This window comes from Gymnoscopelus braueri (genome assembly GCF_963280865.1).
Source record: "Gymnoscopelus braueri genome assembly, chromosome: 1".
NCBI lineage: Eukaryota > Metazoa > Chordata > Actinopteri > Myctophiformes > Myctophidae > Gymnoscopelus > Gymnoscopelus braueri.
The window spans coordinates 46,831,046-46,848,731 of record NC_137603.1 but is presented as its reverse complement, the minus strand read 5'-3'; the positions used below and the strand labels follow the sequence as shown (position 1 = coordinate 46,848,731).

The 17,686-nt window shown below is 41.0% G+C and overlaps 1 protein-coding gene across 1 annotated transcript; it reads right to left on the bottom strand.

Moving 5' to 3' along the window:
• Window positions 1–426: 426 nt before the first annotated feature.
• Window positions 427–13,573, bottom strand: supv3l1 (SUV3-like helicase). The gene is made up of 16 exons (XM_080426097.1): window positions 13,160–13,573; window positions 11,372–11,449; window positions 10,975–11,082; window positions 10,757–10,871; window positions 10,279–10,447; window positions 8,991–9,102; window positions 7,883–7,960; window positions 7,230–7,321; window positions 6,020–6,200; window positions 4,877–4,970; window positions 4,199–4,318; window positions 3,931–4,030; window positions 3,711–3,791; window positions 3,154–3,330; window positions 1,785–1,933; window positions 427–1,674 (listed from the first exon to the last, which is right to left on the bottom strand). Exons 1-16 carry the CDS (start codon window positions 13,437–13,439, stop codon window positions 1,260–1,262), a joined length of 2,349 nt encoding a protein of 782 aa, XP_080282223.1. The 5' UTR covers window positions 13,440–13,573; the 3' UTR covers window positions 427–1,259.
• Window positions 13,574–17,686: the final 4,113 nt, after the last annotated feature.

Below are 17,686 nucleotides of genomic sequence, written 5' to 3'. Positions count from 1 at the left end.
TGATTAACAAACAAGCCAAACCCCCCATTCTCCTCCATTTCCTGACGCCCCCCGTCAATATTTCTCTCCTGATGTCTTGGTACCTTTCTGTCTATATTTGCCTCTCTGTTGACACACATCACCTGACTTTGTTTCTAATTCTGGGACTCCATCCCCCAAGATGCGGTTAGGGTTATCCCCCAGACCCTAACCCCAACGGGAGAAAGTCTGCAATGTACTTTCAGTCTTTCAAAAGAAGCAATGTTTTATTTGGTCTGCAGCAGATTGAGTTGCGTTTCTGGTGTGTGGGGGGACTATGGAGCTAATCCCTAGCCAGAGGAATGCAGTATACATAGTAGTTCAGTCTACATACTAACGTCCTTACCGTAAAGCCATACACCTTTCTTCTTTGCATGTGTTAAGCAAGTCAAAATAAGTCAAAACATATAACAAAAAAATATTTATTCATTAGCATCCTACAACTGGGAATAATATGGAATATGTTCACTAAATGTATGCACTGGTAGGTCTGTGATGAATTAGTTTTAAAATGTTAATCATCAAGAAACGATTACATTAATTATTTCTCAATTTATTAAAGGTGAATTGAGCCCATCCCTTCCAAGAACACACATAGCATACTGTATACCCTAAAACAAAATAATTTCGGTGGGGTAGAAATGCTTCTGAAATCCTTGTGAAAGCATGTGACCCTCAATTGTAAAATAAATGCCACTGCCGAACATCCATATACAGTAGAACACTGGAGTAAGGCATGAAGACAATAGGGTAACAGTGATTCAGCATTAAATCTCCCAAAATGGCTGTTGCTTGTGGGTACATTAGTGTCAGACAAGTAACTTCACAGGCCTTTTGTGAGGCATATTTTCCACCATGCTCAGGGAAGTTACAAATGGTGGGGACGGAATAATTAGGTTGTTAAGTCAAGTTCACTGGTAACAAGCAATAAAATATGAACCAAGGTAACCAATATTAACCACGCCAAAACAATGACCGTAATGAATCACTACTCTTCCGTGATAACCCGACAATTTTGCTTCAGCTAAGAGTTTATATGGTCCTGTAATTGCTTGAGATGGTGTAATTCCCGTAGGGCCCATAAAACCCATCCATAGTTTAACAAACTCATGGTTTTCAATGTGAATACAGTATGGGACACATTTTGTTGAATAAGCCTTTGGAACCACTGGATAAAAAACAGTTACAAAATTCTATTCCTCCTCTCTCATGGGACAGTCCCATGACAATGTGCATTGTCACTACTTTTTCTTTTTCTTCTTCCCTTTATTACTGGAACCTCTTGGTCCAAGTGCGTTCTGATCGCTGAGTTCTTCCGGTGAGTCGCTGTGTTCTTTGGACCACTCCCTCTGCAGCTGTTTTAGCAAATCAGAGGTCAACAGTCCGTCCCGCACCAGGCGACTGGCGAGAGAATTGCCAATCATCTCTCCTGACACTTCCTCTACTCGATGTACCGTTTGACCTTTGTTAGCCAAGTGCTTGCTGCCAGGCGCTCTGCCGTGTCTGCGCTGAGTTTGTGCCGGCTCAGTGGTGGTTGCTTCAGTGGCTCTGATGAGGCGTGTGATGTTAAGGACTCCCTGTAGGATGATGTCATCAAGTTCATGTTGGATCTCCCGAACCAAGGCGGTGTCCGGGAACATGTCCATGAAACGATAGCTAGCGGGAGAGACACAATATTCATATTTTAAAAACGTTTAAATACAAATCACTAACTTAGCTTTTCAGGTATACCGTACTCATGAATAAAACATTTAAGATAAAGTTACCTCAACCAGAGGTAAAGGTCCAGTACATCATGAACAGCCTCTAGGTGGACTAGGTCTTTGATGTTTTGGGGCGGAGACAGAGGCCAGCTGACGTGTCGACAGACCCAGTCAAATGTCAAGGGCTCATCTCGACTGAACTGACGGGCAAACTGGGGGAACACATTGTTGTTATTACTACTATGATCAATACCATACTGTTACTAGTTTTTAAAAAATCTAATAATGTGGATTTCAGAATTCATGTGGCCAGCCTGTGTCGTCAGTCGTCTATGAGACCTATCCATGACGTATGACTTGTGGGCAAAGCTTCCGCCTGAGCAGAGCCCCCTTGACTTCCATTATAAAATGGAAGTCTATATTTAAAAAAGTATAAAACATATGTGAAAAAAATTACTTCTGTGGCCTACTGGCAGTGTGCATAAGAACTTTAGTGCTAACCGGGACAGCAGTTTGCGAGATTTGGCTCCGGACACACAGACATACCATGTTCTAGGTGGCTTGCCTCCGAGGAGCAATGGCATAAAAAGGTACTGCAATCAAGTTCCAGTAAATCACATCTTCATTAGCCTTTTCAATAAGATTGGTCTACAGAAAGCACTACTAACTCCCTTTCTTCCCAATATCCAACTTAATGCTTAGGTTATAAGTATATCACCCTTCACTGTCACCCAGCCTGACCCCAATAAAACCCTCGCTAACAGTCATCTTGTTCTTATCTACTTGATGTATACATGTTATCATAAGAGATAATAATCATACAGTATCATAATTAAATTGTCTGTCCATCTGTCTGCTTGAAAAAAAATTTTTACTCTCCCCTTGAGGATGGCAGTAGAGCCCTGCATTGGGATTGGGATCCTGCGGGTCCTATGGGACCCAACACAAATTTTGTGGGAGCGGGCAGTTTTTAAGTTACTATGGGTGGAATGGTCAGAAATATGAAATAAACTGCAGGTCCTGCATGTCCCGCAATAACCTGGTATACTTTTGCAGCATAAAGCACAGCATGGATTCAATAAACGAGGTTGAAAAGAAGATCAAAGCTTACATTTACAATACAAAAGCAAAGCAGTGGGCCAAGTCTGACATTTGGACGCATTTCTCAATTGTTACAGATAAAAATTTAAACGAATTGGAGAACGTAATTTAAAAAATGTTAAAAATTGTTACAGAAAGGTACATATACATTTTATTAATAACCTACTGACTAGCAGTAAGCCCAGCGCAGAAATCCAGAGGGAGCGGGACTAAGAAAACTAGATGGCAGTAGTGACAAGCAGTCAACTTTAGCCTCATCTTGCTTCTCCGTTTATTTTCTTCTCCTTCCATCCCAGCATCCCTTCCCCTCCTCCCCTCTTCATGTCCTTACCTTTAGGAAAGACGTGCATACAAAGGGTTGTTTCTTGTTGATGGGCGCGGTACAAAACACATAACGTGACCTCAGGTTGAGTGGGATATGCTGAATCATGTCGGCCAGAAACTTGAAATCGTCAATGTTACACACAAAATAGAGACCATCCACCTGAGAGAGGCTGACAAATATGTCCTGGAGGAGAGAGAGAATGACAGAGAGAAAAGAGCATGAATACAATCAATACGTGAGCCGAGCTAATTTTAGATGTTCCTTTTGCAAGAGAATGAAAGCTACGCTGATGTAAAGTAAATAAGAGATAAGATAAGACCAGGCGGTCAAGGACAGTATCATCATCTTTCTGTAAGCACAAGGTCACCAATTTGAATCCCTTGACTGGCAAAAAAAAGTGTTTGATTCAAATATCTTTAATTCCAAAACGTAACTGCTACTCTTGAAATTTACCATGATTTTACTATTATTCCAGATTTCCACTTTCACTTCAATCATCTCTCTCTGCTGCTCCAAAGCCTAGAAAAAAGGAGGTGGATTGACCGTTGGATGGAAAGACTTACAATAAGGTTGGAGAGGGTTGCATCAGGCAGATGATAGGCAAACATCTCTATTTGTTCAGCAGTAGGATGGAGACCTGCAGTCTGAGCCAGAGGATAACATGTCAGAAATACCTCTAGAATTTGTATGATTGCAATCATTTGTGCATTTGGTCGATAATGAATATATCGCAGTATCTCTTTGGAGTAAAGCAGGTCTGTGTGCGTGTGTATGTCTGTTAACCTCTATGGGGTCCACTGTGTGGCTGAGGATTTCCTTTAGGACAGGCAGATCATCTCTGTGCATTGTTGTTACCTCTCCTTCTTTAAATATGGATGCGAACCTGCGACAGACGACAGAAATCATAGGAATAACAATAACAATTACTTGTTAGCATTGTGAGATCCCACCATGAATTAATTTTTTTGTGGCAGGAAACATTGGTGTCTCTGGGTCTGCCCCTTCCCCTCTCAGCACACATAATAATGACAAATATGGAACACAGACAGACCTGCCTGCACGTCCACCGATCTGCAGAGCCTGTGACGTGCTGATTGTTTCCATATGCTTTTCTCCCTTCTCATTAACATTGGGCTTCACCAAACTGTTGAAGATGATGCGCCTTATACTCCTAGACAGAGTTAAGAAGCACATAAAACAAGAGAAAGGGGGAGAAGATAGAGAGAGTGAAAAGAAGAGAGGGGGGGTCATGGCAAGAGATGGCAAGAGAAGGAGGGTGAAAGAAGGAGAAGCGAGAGAGAGGGAGCAATCAAAAGAGGGAAAGAGGGTAATATGAGAGTTAAAAAGCATTACGATGCCTTTCAATTATTTCACCCAACAATTCCATCCTGGTCAAAGGCTTGAAGCCTTATTGATACTTCATCGCACAGCAGTGTCACAAGCCAAAAATAACTGATCTAAAAGCTCACAGCATGTCACATCCACAACGTGTTGGGAGCTTGCTGATCTGGTATTTTCAGCACACGACACCATCGTACGACGGAGCATAAATTAGGCATTAGATTACAGTAATGCTCGCTCAATTTTAAAAAGCCATTTTGTGCAGTGTGCAACACATTTACACTATGTGTGCCTATACATTAGCAACACACACACTGAGTTACACCTGGTTATTAAAGGTTATGAATTTTAAAAATGGGGGCAAAAGGACTAGTTTTCTGGTATTTACAGGTTGAGGCCCATGCCAATGGCATCTGTTGCAACCAGGATCTTGCACGGATCATCAGGGTCATTGAACTTCTTGGCCTGGGACAGCTTGGTGCCTGGCAATGACAGAGCAACAAAATATTGTTCTTAGCATATATTACAAAACCAACTGAAACAATCAGCCTCATTTATTAATATTTCTCAAGAACAAAATGTGTACTTTATTCCAAAATAATGATTTTACCTTTAGGCATAGTAGAAATGCCTTATGTTTTTATTTCATCGTCAAATTACATATTTGACATTGTTATTTAAAGGTAGGGTATTAAAATAAGTGTTAAATAGCTCTATATTCTGATAGTACTCATTGCTATAGAGTGTTTGTTCAGTAAAAAGAGTCTCCCATGTCTCTCCAGCTCTTTATTAAACAGAAAATGCATTTTCAGTTCTCTCTCCTAATTGGCTTAAATGTTGTCTTGTCACTGTCACCTACTTGAAAATGTACTATATTCGGTTTACTAAAGAGCTGGAGAGACCCCTGTGACCGAACAAACGCTCTGTAGCAATGATTACTATCAGAACATAGTGCTTTAACCTTTTAACAAAAGAAATCACTTACCCTACCATTAACACATTGACTGCCAATCGCGTAGATCTACGCGAACCTATTTAAAGCTGCCACGTGCCAATCGCGTAGACCTACGCGAAGTGGTGTTTTTTCTTTCCCCCGAAAAAAAGTTCACATTGCACTTTTTCTCACTTTCGATAAGACACATTTCATTGTAGCACCACCGGAAACTGAATTATCCGGGTTCGGGTTTTTCTGATCGTATCAGCTTCCTGTCTAAACCGAAACCTAAAAGTCGATTATCTCGGTTGTTGTTTTTCTCATCGCTGATCGCTGTTTAGCATTCACCGCTGTAGCTTCAAGATGGCGGATCGCAAAGCGAAGCGGTCTTCACTGCTCGTCTCACACAGATCCCCTGTGTGTTTAGAACCAAATGAACGCGCACTTTTAACGGATTTAGCGAGGTCTGTGGCGACATGAAAAAAAAAAAAAAAAAACGCTGGCACTGGTGAGTACATTATGATATTAAACTCTGGCATGGAATGTGTTAAGCTAGCAAAGAAAAAACACAACCAAACACCATTCACACTTACTTACCTGGTGGTAAGCTTCCATAGATTACAGCACATTCTAGCCCTCGGACCTCTATCTGTCTGCTGATTGAATAGATGTCATTTTTGCTGAAGCAGACGATACAGTCTCCTGGTCTGAGGTTGTCTAGTGATTCCAGAGCATGGTCCAAGATTGAGAATGGAGTTAAGCGCTTGTAGGTATTAACCTAGAGAAAACACACAGGAGAGAGATTGGATTACATCACTCAGATTCCTCCTCTCATCTCGTAGAACATGTTTTTCGATCATCCATCATGACCCGTTTTTATGGGTTGTGAGAAAATATACTTTTTTAAGCCTTTCCTACAAAAAAAGAAAACTAAATAAATTCCAAATTTTATTTTAAAAGATTTTCAGAAATTAAAAATGAAAAGAAAAGAAAGAAAAAATAAATTTCAAACATTTTCAAACATTGCTCACAATGTGTCACGGTGTGATGTGAACTTGTACTAGATCTGCTATTATAATGGGGCTTAAAGGACCACTTTCCCTATTTTCAACCATATCTTGTATGGGTAATACTCAGTAATGCATATAAGATCATAGGGCTGTGGACAGAAACCTTCCTACCATCATCTGTAGGCATGTTTTAAAAATATGTTTTATAATGCAAGTGGTTAACACATTAACCGCCAAGAACGTAGTCCTACGGTCCGTTAAATCCAACTGTTAAGCGCCGAGACCGTAGCCCTACGGTCCACGGTCTTTTCGCGCTATTCACTTCCGGGTTCACTTTCGGAATTTTTTTGATCCACTTCCGTTTCCGGTTTGATGACCGGAAATAGAATTATTTGGGATCCGGTTTTGACGATCACGCCCGCTCCCATTCTACAGACGAAACTGAAACTCAATTCTCTTCCTGTAGTTTTTTCTCCTCGCATTTCACTGTTTAACGTAATCCGCTCTAACTACAACATGGATGCCCCGTTTGACACGCGATCTTCACTGGGAGATACAGGGAGATCTCGCGGATGTAAACAGACCGTGTAGAGCTCAATCTTAAGGATTTTAACAAGATCTATGGCGACATGAAAAAAACAAAAAAACAACAAAAACACCTTGGCACTGGTGAGTACATTATGAGATTAACCTCTGGCGGTCGATGTGTTAAGTGGTTAATTCATTCAGTATTTTGGTCAATTTGGGTGCAGGGGAAACACCAAATGTCCCTTTTGTTTTTTTTTGCCCAGCCTTACCTCCATCTCCTCCCCTGTGGCGAACATCAGCTCTCTGACAAAGTCAATGGCAGCAGGTTCCCCGCACACATGGATCTCCTCTGCACACAAACCTACACACACACACAAAACAATGAGCTTGATATAAAATGGATCCACACATTTCATGAGGTACATGATTTGAAGAGTAAAAGGGCTTTATCAACAAATCTAAGAAAACTGTAAGAGCATGTTTATACATGAGGACCAATGTTTAAAAATGACTCCAGTTAAAAACCACTACTTAACCAATTGTCCCCTCTACGCTAAATCTCTTCACTGACAATAGCCAATCTACAAGCTATCTAAGGTCTAGATCTTAGATAGATAGATCTGCTTTTTTCGCCAAAAGGTTTGCCTATTTTCACGGAATGTTCACCTATTATGACATGCCCAGATATAGGGATGCCATGGTTCATGTGGTTAAAGCATTGATCACTGCACATACAGTACAGTACTGTACACAGAAACAGTACAATAGGTTTCACTCAAAGGAAAACAAAAGACAGAGACCAATATATGGTAAGAATGATGGACAGAATGTGAGAAACAGAGTGAGACAAGATAGAGTCTGAGTGGGACACAGACAGACAGATGATAATCTGAGAGACAGGTGTTATCAGTGGACTACTAACCCAGCAGTGCTCTCGTCCAGGCCCACCCTCTGGAGGGGTCCCTGATCATCTGAATCTCATCGATTACAGCCACCTCATCTGCAGACACACATGTATAACGATGTCAACATAAAACCTGTTTTCCTCAGCTCTCTGGGCCCACCAGTGACAACCATTTGATTTAAATTACACAGCAGACAATGTCTGAAGAGGGATGGTCAGTCATAGGTCTTCTTGAGAAATTTCATGTTGAGATGTACCGTGTATATATAGTATATACATCATATATATGATATATATTTCGTGACAGCAGCATAAAAAACATAGGAGGTACTGTACACTAGTTTAGTTTTTCAGTCAATATCCCCCTTTTGATCCAATCAGCTAAATTGTTGATGCTTAAAAACAAAACTAAGATTCACTCCTTCAATTTGCTCAAATAAAGTGTTTTCCCAATATTGCCATGTGACTAACAAACAAATGCCCCCCATTGCATTCAACTAGGGTTCCCATACATTTTTAACAATGAATTTTCAAACCTTTTCCAAAGTATTTTACCCCATTTCCAGAGCTAGAGCAATTATAAGGTGCAATAATGAGACTCTTAAACCAGTGTGCTATGAATGCACCAAGCAGACAGACTCGAGCGAAGGTGTCACGTGACAAAAAGAACACATCTACAAGCTAACAACGTATCACGGTGCAATGTGGTGTTGTTATTATTACTATTATTTTCGTCACGTGACGTCCTGTATACATAAGCCGCGCTCATGCAGCTCCTGCAGCACAGTGCTGCATTTTACCATGTAGCTTTCACATAATGTTAGACAAAAACAATGTATATCAAAACATTTTCCAATATCATTTGATTAATTTCCAGGCCTGGAAAACAGTTTTTCTAATTTAAAAAAAAATCCTGGAATTTCATGACCGTGGGAACCCTTATGCTTTCTTACACATTTAACATTTTTTTCTATTCCAGCTATTAATAACTAAAGGATTGTGTGGTCATCAAAAACCCTGTCATTACAGCCATAACACATTCCCTCCACATCATTATCATTAGCAGTATCAATAGCACTTTATAAGTCTTCTATACATTTTGTTGTGTTTGTTATCGTCTACTCACATGGTGTGTTGACACTACACATCTCAATGGTGCACGCCACATGCTCAGCTGCTCTGCCTTCAGGGTCCACACATGTCCTTTCCTCTCCTGTTACCAAGTCACAAGGCACGCCCTGAAACAGACAAAACATACAGAACATCAGTCAAATTCAAATACACACCCAGACAGACATGCACAGAATTGATAGTTGAGAGTATATTATGGTGAGAGTGACATAGGTCACCTTAAAAACAGAGGATTACGGGGCGGCCATAGCTGAGTGGTTAGTGAGCCCGCCTAGGGATCCAGAGGCCCTGGTTGCCCCAGGTACGATTCCAGGCCAGGCCAGCAAATGTGTCGATGAAATGAAATTTGTCCCTGAGCAAGACTCTTAAAGGGATATTTCACTTTCAAAAAAACTTTTGATCATTTTATCATCTACTCAGGCCTTTGTGAGCCCCCCAGACAGTTTTTAAGTTGCTTGATTCATTATTTAGATATTTGATATTCATTTTATCAGACACGCCCCCTTCCTATACAAACCCATTGTAACTTCAAACTCTATTTTAACCATGTTAGATTCATCAAAAACACCCGTCCTTGGTTCTGGTGACTCGCCCTGCCATCCTAATGCGTGAGGGGGCCGTGTTTTTCTGATTACTTTTTTCATTTATTTGATTTAATTTTTTTATTGTATTTTATTTTTTTCATTTTCCAATTTTTTATTTTTAAATAAATGAAAAAAGTTATTGAAAAAACACGGCCCCCTCACGCATTAGGAGGGCAGGATGAGTCACCAGAACCAAGGACGGGTGTTTTTGATTAATCTAACATGGTTACAATGAAGTTTGAAGTTGCAATGGGTTTGTATAGGAAGGGGGCGTGTCTGATAAAATTAATATCAAATATCTAAATAATTAATCAAGCAACTTAAAAAAGTGTCTGGGGGCTGACAAAGGCCTGAGTAGATGATAAAATGACCAAAAGTTTTTTTGAAAGTGAAATATCCCTTTAACCCCTAATTGCTCACAGGCCCTCATTGGAAACAAGACCGTAAGGACTTTCATGAACGGACCTGTTAAAGGAATTATCCTTTATCCTTTATCCTTTATAGAGACAGAGTCAAACAGAGGGAGACTAATGTTTCTGAAGACAGCAAGGGGGAAACCGGCTGGTGCAAGAAAAATAATGACAGCAAGAATAACAGCGGGTGGGAAATTAAGGAAGAGCGAGAGGAAATGACAACAGTACAGTCAAATACAGACAGGACATAGAGAGAGAATGAGAGACAGAAGCGATCAAAACATACAGCCGTGTTGCTCTTCTCGAAGATCTCGTGAGCCAGTAGCTTTAGTGGGCCACAGTAGACCCCACTCTTAGCAGCCAGGTAACGCTGAATGGCATGGTAGGTTTTACCACTGTTAGTGGGACCAGCATGGAAAATCACCTTTCTCTGGATGGCACGGGTCTCTGGGTACCTGGAGAAAACAGATAGTTATACAGTCACATACACAGACATACAGTGACAGACAAAAAAAGCCAAATGCACAAAGAGAAACACAACCCAACACATAAATAGTGACACTAATATATGAGCCCCAAGGTAAGCGTTTCAGCCTATGATATACAGGCATATCCTTTGGTTGTTGTTCTGTCTACCTGTCTACCTGCATGTTTTATTTCTGCCATGGGAATTAGCATAGTGGTGAATTCATGTTTTAGTTTGAAGTGACTTTGCGGTTGATCATGTTACATGTAACACAGTAAACTAAACTTATGAAACCTACCAGTTGGCAGGGACTCTTAGGTCAGAGATTTTTCTCAGGTCATCGATGCAATCCAACATGGGGAAGATCTGTTTGGCATGACGCATGAAGTATGGATATATGTCATCTATATGACCTGGACGACAAAAAGCGATGGAAATGAGAAATTAGACGTTCTCTCTGCATTATGGTTGTAAATGATAATAACACTCACATTACAATACGACAATTAAACACACCTGCTCCTAAGCAGATATCATTCAGAATGATGTGTAGCTCAGCAGTGATCGCCGTCATCTCCAAAACATACTTCCTGAAACTGATGAAAGCCTGGTGGAACAGACGAGCTGCATACACAAATGCACAAGAACACATACAAAACCCAAGGGGTATATCTCCGTTAACAAGGTTTTTGACACCATAGACCATACTACCAACAGGCATATTAATAGAAAATAAATCTGCAGCTATAGTTCAAACTTTCAAGTATTGTTGCTGATTAAGGGCTCATAGATTTAGATTGTTCTTAATTAAGTTACGTTTTCCAATAACATCAAATTCAATAGTAATTGATTGAGGAAACTAAAAATGTTTTGATATTTTGTGCAGTCCTAACACAAAGATTGTAATTCTCACCATCGAGACCCTGGTCTGCTGCCAGCTTCTGCATCTCTTTCCTCTTGTAGAAGCGGTTCAGGATTTTCAGAAGTTCGCCTGACAATGACAAGAATCGTAATGTGAGAACATCTGGATAGCTCAGCTGTCATCATCATAACCTTCATTTAACTCGGGAGTACAATTGAGGGGCAGGCCCTCATTCACAATGTAGCCGAGGTGTTTACCTATTGGGTGGGGTGGATACAGGGCCAGTGGGCACCAAGTAATTGGTCAAGTTAGTGCACGCAACACTGAAATCTATGATGTCTAAAATTCTAAATATCAAGGTACAATGACAGGAATTAATAACTACTAGTGTTGTTGTCGATTCATTGTGTCTAGTTTATTATTGTATATTATTGTATATGTCTTTAATATGTCCCCCCCCTCTGCCACCCAGGTGGAAGAGCGCATCACTGCATGTCTGGCTGACATCTCACAGCGGATGTCTTCTCACCACCTCAAGCTGAACCCAGACAAGACTGAGCTTCTCTTCTTCCTGCCCCACGCAGGATCCAACTATTTCCATAGACAACGCCCTGGTGACTTCGGTTCCAACAGCCAAGAACCTTGGTGTTGTCCTGGACAGTCAGCTCTCATTCAAGAGCCACATCACAGCGGTCAATCGATCCCGTAGGTTTACACTCTAGGTCTAGAACATTCGAAGGATCAGACCCTTCCTCACCCAGGAGTCAGCCCAGCACCTTATCCAGACATCAGTCATATCAAAACTTGATTATTGTAACTCTCTCCTTACTGGCCTCCGGGCATGTGCACTTAAGCCTCACCAAATGATCCAGAATGCCGCAGAACACGCTTGGTCTTCAACCAGACAACATTTTCACATGTCTCCCCCTTCTCCGCTCCCTCCATTGGCTCCCAGTTAAAGCCCGCAGAGTACAAAACACTTACTAAAAAGCAACCAAAGGTATGGCACCCCCATATCTTCAAAGCCTGATCCAACCCTACAACCCCTCACGCTCTCTCAGATCAGCTAACACAGGAAAGCTCTCAGAACCTATGCTAAAACATCTGGGACAACGCTACACAGGTCCCGGACTCTTCTCCCTTCTGGCTCCAAAACTATGGAATGAACTCCCCATTGCAATTAGAACTGCAGACTCACTACCAATCTTCTGCCATAAAGACTCACCTCTTCAGACTCCAGCTCAGCCCATAGCACTTGCCCTAGCCTTGACGACCTTGCAGGCTTATTATGCAAAGGCTAAAATGTAACTTAGATAGCATGTTATGTAGACACAGACCTGGCATCCTACAGTGTATAGTTTCAATGTACAGGCTGATGATAGGTTCTTAGTTTACTCATGTATAAGTTTATTATTAGATTATTGGTTTACTTATGTATTGCTTTATTATTAGATTACTATTTCTATGCATTTGATGTATCGTCTTGCTTACTGTACATCGCTCTGGATTAAGAGCGCCTGCTAAATGCCTAAATTGTAAAATTGCAAATGTCTTAATGAATTGACTACACAGGACCACAATGGAAACAAGCCCCTAGGTCTTTTTGTGTTATCCTTTTAACAATCATCGTAAACCGTGCAAACTGTTGTTGATAAAGTATTCAATCAACCAACCAGGTAGGGTTGTTGCTCACTACTACTACGCTACTAGAAATCTGTCGCAAATAAAAGCTTTGGAGCATTTAAAAGTGAGTTGCGAGCCCCTGCTTGGTGTACATGATTCTGTTCTTACAGTTTGGCTCAGCACCAAGAAACGCTTTTTCTTTGAATGGTTGCTCACTTTTATCCAGAGGTTGCGTCAACTCGGCCCCCACGCCGTCGTCCGCCAGGGCTTCAGTCTTGACGGGGAGGGGGACGAACAGCGACGTGTCGACGGGTCTCTGGGAGTTATTGGACGAGACATGACGGCTGGAAGGAGTTGAACCCCCGGAGACAAACGACGATTGCTTGAATAACGCCGTGGAGACGCGACTCTCGGCCGCGACGACCGTGCTTCGAGTCAACGCGTTGATCCTGCGTGGGACGCGAGAGAACACGTACATGCACCGGTTTACTGACATCTTGGTGTCTTGTGGATAATGAGCCAAGTTATGGTGGCTTTGTGTCGGGTTTGATTTTACAGCCCCATGGTCTTATTTAACTGGAGAACTGCAGAGGACGGTCAACATCTCGCCTTCCTCCTGTGATACAACGTGGGACAGGCCCCCAGTTAGGCTGTAGCGCGCTAGTAACTTGCCGGTATAGAATTGCAAGGAAGGTAAAGGAAATAGCTAAACGTTAAATCGTTTGAAGACACATATTAAGAAAAATCTAGATTTCCCACAAATATCACATTTTATTATGGCTCAAATATTTAATGATCACTTTTTTAGATTAAAAAAAAGCAATGTATTAACAGGCATAATTTGGGAAGCACCATGTCAACATATCACAACAAGGACCCTTGTTTTTAGATGCCGAATATAGCTGATCTACAAGCTCACAACGCAAAACCAATCTTTGATTAGAGTTTGACCCATTAGCATTGCCCAATTTCAACTTGAAAGACTAACCAGCAATTACGTTATATATGGGGGCATTAATGAAGAGTGTTTTTCAATACACTTTTTTTGAATACAATATACAATACAAGTTTTGTCCTAAACTAATGTGTCCTGCGGCTCCTGCTGCCTGTCAACAATGCCATGACGTCATATTTAAGGGTCGGAAGTACCATTTATTTTGATTGATTGATTGAATGCTTTATTAACAGTTTGCTAAAAAGCACAGAGGTACAGTTTCATACAAAAGGATGCTAAAAGGATTAAAACCCAAGAAAGCCTTACGGCTTGTTTCCATTGGGGTCCTGTGTATTCAATTCATCGAAACATTTAAAGACAAACAATAATGCAAAAAACATCATATAAAGTTGGATTGTAATCAAAAGGAAAAATGGGTACAGTAAACAGGTGTGTGTGTGTGTGTGTGTGTGTGTGTGTGTGTGTGTGTGTGTGTGTGTGTGTGTGTGTGTGTGTGTGTGTGTGTGTGTGTGTGTGTGTGTGTGTGTGTGTGGGGGGGGGGGGGGGGGGTGATGATGATAAGCTTAGACTTTTTACTTTTTACAGGGGCCAGTTACAATTTGCAGCCACCTGTTGGTGCTCTTTTATAGCGGTTTTGAAGGAGACACACTTTTTTTATTCCTGTTGGTAGGGCATTCCACAGTCTGGCGGCATAGCAGTAGAACAAATTTTACCCAATTGTTGTGCCTAAAATGGGTTCAGCGTTGACTCTTTGGTTGCCTTTTTTGATTACTTTTGTTACCATTTTTCACTTGAGACCTTGGCCTCTAAAGGCCAGACCGCACCAATGCAACTACTTGCAACTCCTTGCAACAAAACATTTTTAAGGCCAGTCCACACCAATTGCTTGCAACTGCCATTGCAACTGCCATTGGGGATAATGGCTGTTGCAATGAATTCAGTTTTGCCTAGGTGTAGTTATATAGTGCAGATTCTACAGAGTTCAGCGCTAAGGGCCTCCTCAACCTGCAATCTGTCCTTGCCCGAGACCAGGAGTTCCGAGTCATCCGCGAACAAGAACAGATTGCAGTCACATACTGATGTCGTTTACGTATACCAGGAACAGTAAAGGCCCTAGTATGCTTCCTTGTGGAACGCCGCAGCTCACTGGGAGGGGGGGGGGGAGGACAGGGTTCCGTTCACCTCCACCACTTGTTCTCTCCCTTTTCGAGTCGACCACAGTAAATTGGATTACTGTTATCAGTTTATGCCTGGTAATTTGAGTTGAATGTTTATTTATATAAATCTATGTGTAGTTTTTATTAAGAATGCAGGAAAGGTGGGTACCAGGGAACTCTGGGCACCATTATTTTGGGAAGACTGGGCACTGTGGAGAAGAGTGGGCACCAGGAAAAGTGGGATCTACTTTCCTTAGTGGGAACACTTGGAGCCCCCAACCTCATGTCTAAAATACACTTTTTGGTCAGAAAATAAAATATTTTGCCCTCAAAAAAACATGCAGTAATCCTGGTCACTATACTGCCTCCCCCTGGCCAGCCGGGGTGCCTGATGGAGGGCAAAGGAACTGGTTGGAATAACGTGTTCCTTCCACGCGCTACGTCCAACCAGGGAAACTCTCCCCTGTCAGGTGATAAGAAGGTCAGTTGGCTCTCATGCATTGAAGGAGGCATGAGCTCAGCCCTGGCCTCCATAGGTTGGCAGAGGGAAGGTATAGTGCCCAGGATTACATAGACAATTGGGACTGGGTGTAAAAAATAGGGGTTACAAAATCGTGGGATAAAAATTAAGTAGTAAGAAAAGAAAATATTTCACTGGATGGAAAATTTTTTAGTTACTCCACTGTGCCCCCTACAGATCTGGTCAATGGATTTTTCTATTGCCTAGAAAGTAGGCTTTCAAAATCTTAAAACCGTCTTTGTTTTGGTGAGTAGCGAAAGTGTATTAAAATAAAAGTACATTTTTACTACAGACGACCAACCGTAATTCTAACCCTAAACTCAGTAAAACTATGCCTAGTAACCCTAACCTCTTAAATTCTTGTACATAGTCTTTTATTTTATTTTTCCCCCCTTTTCATTTTTTTGATGTACATAATGTTATCTTTTACCTGCTTTTTTTTTTTGTAATGATATTGAACTGTGGTGCCACTATATATGTCTATGAATTGAATATCAAGGACCTCATTGGAAACAAGACCGCAAGGACTTTTATGAACGGACCTTTTAGACAAAGTATTTTAAATGTAACTGTGCTGTTTTACATTTTTGCCTAATAAAATATTCAATCAATCAATCAAACCTAGTTAACCCTACTCAGTAAAACTATGCCTAAACCTAACCTTAACCTCAGTAAAACCCATTCTTAACCATAACCTCAGTAAAACTATGCCTACCCCTTAACCTAACCTCAGTCAAACTATGCCTAAACCTAACCATAAACAGGACTAAAAAGGAGATATTTCCAATCAAGCAAACCATTACAAGTAATACAGCTAATTGTGTGTACTTAATCACACAAGAAATGTAGGTGAAACTGGCAATTCCATCTGAACCAGATTAGCACACATAGCCATGGGTACAATTTGAACAATGGAAAAGAAACTAACACCTGGATCGTCCTGCACTTCACACATCATGGTCTGCAATCATGAAGTCTCTAGTGCCCACTCTTCCTAATGCCCAGTTTTCCCAGTGCCCACTCTGATTTGGTGCCCATGTTTCCCTAGTGCCCATTCTTCTCACCCCAAAGTGCCCACTCTTGTAGGTGCCCAGATTTCCCTAGTGCCCACTTTTCTCACTTCAAAGTGCCCATTCTTCTGGGTGCCCAGATTTCCCTACTGCCCACTCTTCTCACCCCGAAGTGCCCACATTTCCCTAGTGCCCAGAATGTTTTATTTTATATAATTTCCTCATTATAATGTACTGTATAATCTTTGCAAGTTTTTGTATGATCTTTGAACTGTTCAATAGCTAAATAAAAAAGTTAAATGTAAGAAAAAGCGTGTGTTTGTATTGTGTAAGGGATGGCGTGGGATATGAATAGTGGAGTAGAGGGTGGAGTTCAAAGAGTACTATGTTCAGCGAAGCCACCAGTCATGTTCAGAGACATGAGTGATTTGCTGAATGAAGATTTGAATGTATTGTGGATCATGGATGTAAGCTGTGTGAGGAAGCAAATGCACGATGCAATGCTTTGCTTTCAGCACAATGTTGGCTATTATTCCAACCAACCGTTTCATTTCATTTCATTGGCTTGAAAAAAACATTGAAAATATTCCAACAAAACAATGCATTGGCTGGAAAACATTCCAGCTAATCACAGCAGTAGGTGGAAAACATTCCAGCTTTTCACAGCATTAGCTGGGGAACGGCTACAAATAGTTTTATGGGTGGTCAGTTGCCAAGTAGCCTACCAAAACCCAGAGAGTCAATATAACTCTTTTTGAATTACAAATGTTACACTCTCAGAACTGGATTAACACTCAGGATTTTGCAGTGTAGAGGTGTGCATAATTTTAAAGACTTGATTACTCCTAGCCTATTCACAGTGTAGAGGTATATGGAGGAGACATGGAGTAGGGTTGCACGATTATGACAACAATTATTATCCTGATTACTTTGCTAAATATTGCAATCACGATTATTAATCATGAATATTGATGGTTCTTGGTGGGAAAACATGATCATTGATGAACATTTTTTAATGCCTTTGTTGGTCAATATTTGGTGTCATAACTTTGGTCAAATATTATGTAATTGTCTTTCATTTATTTTTTTCTTCTGTGAGCC

Bases quoted from the DNA above. Each gene is read 5' to 3' on its own strand.
- supv3l1 (XM_080426097.1), bottom strand. From the start codon at position 13,439: ATGTCAGTAAACCGGTGCATGTACGTGTTCTCTCGCGTCCCACGCAGG. The intron at 4,319-4,876 runs GTAAATACCAGA...AACTCTGTCTAG, and splicing joins ATTGGCATGGGCCTCAACCT to GAGTATAAGGCGCATCATCT. The intron at 3,331-3,710 runs GTAAGTCTTTCC...TCTCTCCTCCAG, and splicing joins CAACCCTCTCCAACCTTATT to GACATATTTGTCAGCCTCTC.